Here is a 4,287-nt window from a genome sequence, read left to right on the forward strand (position 1 = left end):
GGCTCTGGCGTCTGGTCTGGATGTGCTCGGCGTCGTGCGGCGGCGGCTGGACACTGGAACCCCGTAGCGACTAGCCGACTAGCGAACTGGGCTGCGGAATACCTGCTCCCTGCGTTATTGGGCCGCGACCGGGGCTGCAGCCCAGGCAGCCCCGGTCGTGAATCCGACCATGGCTCCAGCTGCCAGTCTGGTACTACTAGTACGTTTTGTTTAAATCGATGCAAGGCAAAAGCGAAGCCGGGACACGAGATGGATTGCGCATGCGAGTGCGGCCGCCTATGGCCCTGCCTGCCTGCCTGCCCATAAAAAATATACAGCGCGGTGTTGTGTAGTGCACATGCAGTACTACTAGCTGGAGCCATGTCAGTACATGGCACTACTTTACCTGTGATCACTACTACTACTCCTCCTAGTTCGCAAAGGCACGCGCTAGCAGCGAAGAAACGCGACAAGGCAGTACTGCTAGCCGGAGTCATGTCACGGCCACGGCGGCAGCGACGTGGCACGGACGAACGCTGCAGCTGCCGGACGTGATTGACCTAGTAAGCTGTAGTTGGAGTACTCCGTGGCATGTCACGTCAGTGGAGAATCCGATGACAATCCGCCTCGGCTGCCTCGTACGGGAACCGTCGCACGCACGAACGCTACAGCTAGGCCTAGCTAGTAGCTGGCCTGTGGCCTCAGCCATTCGTACGTGCACGCGTGCTGCAACAGCAGCCTCGCTAGTCGCTCCATGCCAGCTACTAGTACGTGCCGCCCGCCGCCCCGACCGCGCACCGGCTTTTCTGGCACCAGTGGAACGTACAGTACGTACTACCGGCGGTGATGGCGCCCGTGCCGTGCGAGACGCGGGCACAGGCGCACAGCTCCTCCTCCTCCTCCTTCGGCCCATACCGCCACAGTACACGCGTGATCATGGTCAGGGAGAAGGATACTACTAGTAGACAACTGGGATTAAAGACCATAACGAGATGGGAGTAGTAGTGTCCTAGGATTAACCAAAATAGGTATCACCATTCACCAACCTGTGCCCAACTGAAAACTTCCTGGACGATATTTTCGCTATAGACGACAAACAAGGACAGGACTCGGATATTCAATAAATAATGCTTCCAATGTCCCAACCTTATGTGCAAAAAATACGTTAAAACTCATAATAAACTGTATCCATATTTATACTCCTATCTAAATATGCCTGTTATAGAAGCATACTAGAACATAGGGTTTATATTTATTTATATATAACTAGTAAAACATAAAAAAAAATCGTATGTTAAAAAAAAGAATATGTACAACCGTTACTAAAACTAGGGATGCAAGGTATATTATTTGTCCGTATTCGAATTTGATCTATCAAAAGGGGCTAAGTGTCCGTGTTTCGAACTTATCTCTGGCAAATAAATTTGTGTGTGCGTTCCGAGCTCAAGACCTGTGTGTGTGGTGGGCGCAAGATTTATATTGGTTCGGTCAGAACGTCTCTGCATCCAGTATTCGAGGCTTGCGCTACCGGCACCATTGCTGATCGATGCTCGTAGTAGGGGTTACAAGCGAGCGAGAGAGAGGGATGAGAGGCTCCCAAATCTCTTGTGGTGGAGGGAGGTGGAACTAAGGGCTACAGAGTGGCGGCGGGGCTCCCGCCTTTGGATCCTCGTCTGTGCGTCCTCCTTCCTCCCGTCCGTCCGTCCGTCGTTTTTGCGTCTGGTTGTCCGTCTCCTTGGGCCTCCCCTCGTATGGGAACTGACCTCCTCCTTCAGTAGGAAAGGAGGGGTCGGCTAGTGGTGGCTTCTTAAAGAAGGAGTCATCGAGCATTCTACCCTGGTGAAGCCGTATGTGCCCGTGGGCCTTGAGGTCGCCTGGTCGTCTTATATTCTATATAGCTGACGACATAGATAGCATGAGACTCAAGCACCATCATTTGAGCTACGCGGACCCCTGGCCTTCATAACTTGGAGCTCGACGTGGCTTGTCGTGTTGTGCCTTACAGGTAGTATGTGTACTCAGGCCTAGTCCGGATAGGCTATGAGTGTGTCGCAGACTAGGAGGCACGAGGGCCAAAAATGCGTCGCAGACCGAGGAGGTTGTAGGTTATGAGTGCGCTGCAGCTCGAGAGGCTCGTAGGCTAGGAGTGTGAGGCGAATCGGCGCCTCTGCCGTGGCTCAGAGAGGCGTAGTTAATGTGATCGATCACTTATGGCGGATTAGTCTGGAGCCGGACGTGGAATCCACTTGAGTGGTTTCCCTTCGGTACGCCTGACCCCCTTGTCTAGTTTCGTCATGCCTGACCCCAGGCTCAATGCCGCATACAGAGGCGGTTTCCTTCAACGGTGTAGACATCTTCTTTCTCCTCCAGCTGACCAACGGACCGCAATAGGCACATACCTTTTCACAACGTGTTCGTTGAAAGATATGCCCCATGGAACGGAGATCTTATCACCGACATTAAAAGCTTGTTTGGGAGTATTGGTAATAGGGAGGATCGATAAGGTCTCTACCTATAAACCAAACAGATCGATCTGTATCCGATTTGGTCTATTCAGGATCCAAAAATTATATATTTAAATTTTGGGAATCGATAAGGTCCAAAAGTTTCTTCAAAATAATCTAGAAACCTTAATTATGTGGTGTTTGTTTAGGACTATAATGTGTACTCGTTGTGTTTGTTTAAGACTATAATATGTACTCGTTGTATAATCTAACTTATTTTAAATTTAATGTTAGTTCAAAATAAATTATATTATATAATCTAGATAGATTATAATCTTAAACAAACGCCGCTAATTTAATTCTAGTTTAAAAATGAAATGTATAGCCGCAGAATATGCAAATTCCACTCCCAATATCTGGGCAGTTGCATATTCCACCAAGAAACCCGACATGAACATTTCGACCTCCAACGTGTTGATCACATGCCCAGCTTGGGTGAACTGCGAATTGCAATCCCGTAGCACACAATGCCTGCCTAAAATGTCAAATCAACACACGAGTTTTGGTGCTGACGTGCTCGGATGGAAATTGCCGCCGTTGTTCAGGCACAGAACCAAGCACGTCTGCCCGGCCCGGGAGACAGAGACAGTGTGCGCGATCAATGGAGTTGGACCAACGCCGACATGCACACACCATCGCATCTACCAGTCGACTAGCTACCTCGCCTACTACACATCCTCCCGCGCGCTCTTGTACCAAGACACTACCGTCGGCAGAGAGCAAGAACAGCGCAACAGAAAAGCACCGCCACCGGCTCGGTTCACCAGATGCTCCAAATGTCGTGGTCGAACGCAGCCGCCTCGGCCTCGGCCTCGCAGGAGCGGGCGCCGGCGCCGGCGCACCGGAAGTCCTCCTCCACGAAGGGGAACCAGCCGAGCAGCTTGTCCTCGTCGACGCCCCACGTCCACCAGGCCGCCGCCGCGCTCAGCCCGGCGTCGAGGTCCCAGCAGTCCACGGCGCGCGCGTCCGGCACGGCCGGCGCCGTCTCCGGCCCGGGCGAAGAAGGCGCGGCATTTGCCGCGGCGGGCCTCGCCCTGGCGCCTGCCTTGGGCTGCCTCGGCTGCTTGGCCCGGCGCTGCTGCGGCTTGGGGTTTGGGTTTGGGTTGGCCGCGGCGGCGGCGGAGGGGTCCTGCGGCTCCTCCGCCTTGGACTGCTGCGCTCTGGTTCGCTTCATGGCTGGCTGGGGCTGGGCTGCCTGGCGGTGTTTTGCCCCGGCCTCCGAGGCGGGCGGGGACGGGGTAGGGTCCGTGCGTGTGATGAGAGTGTGTCGTGGCCTCGTGCGGTGTGATGAGTGGAGCTCCGAGGCGTTTGGGCGCGCGGCCTTTTGTAGGAGTGGAAGGCGGGGGGTGGGTTCGCGACAGGCTTGGGCTCCGCAGGAGCAGGAGCGGAGCGCGGCGCGTCAAGTGCGCGCGGCCTGGTGAGTTCTGAGGTGTGTGACTCGTGACCTGCCCCAGTGGTCGAGGCCAGGCCAGCGGCCGCAGTCGCCTGCGCGGCCGGCCGGTCGGCGCGACCAGTTTCATTTCACGTGCAGCGCACCTAGGCTTGGCCGACGGGGCGAGTCGCGGAACGTGATGGAAACTGGTGTGGATGGACGTGACTGCTAAAACTGGTTGTCACGCATCGCTGTCGTCGCGGAGTAAAGTTTAACGGCAGATTTTTTTTCCCCTAGTACATTATGTACGAGGCACCTCACGTTCCATTTTCTTGCGCCGCGCGCGCCATTTATTTGCAAGAGCGACCGCCGTGTCGCCTCCATGGCCACCAGTGGCCGGGCGGAATCCGGCGCGTCTCGTTTCCACGGCGC

General features: G+C 54.8%; 1 protein-coding gene across 1 annotated transcript; it reads right to left on the minus strand.

The window, feature by feature from the left end:
* Positions 1-2,914: 2,914 nt before the first annotated feature.
* Positions 2,915-3,761, minus strand: LOC107546754 (uncharacterized). Its single transcript, NM_001322459.1, has one exon. It carries the CDS (start codon positions 3,655-3,657, stop codon positions 3,244-3,246), a length of 414 nt encoding a protein of 137 aa, NP_001309388.1. The 5' UTR covers positions 3,658-3,761; the 3' UTR covers positions 2,915-3,243.
* Between the last annotated feature and the right edge of the window lie 526 nt (positions 3,762-4,287).

The sequence above is a fragment of the Zea mays genome, chromosome 8, assembly GCF_902167145.1.
Source record: "Zea mays cultivar B73 chromosome 8, Zm-B73-REFERENCE-NAM-5.0, whole genome shotgun sequence".
Taxonomy (NCBI): domain Eukaryota; kingdom Viridiplantae; phylum Streptophyta; class Magnoliopsida; order Poales; family Poaceae; genus Zea; species Zea mays.

Excerpts from the sequence above, each read along its gene's own strand:
- LOC107546754 (NM_001322459.1), bottom strand. The coding sequence starts at position 3,657 with ATGAAGCGAACCAGAGCGCAGCAGTCCAAGGCGGAGGAGCCGCAGGAC.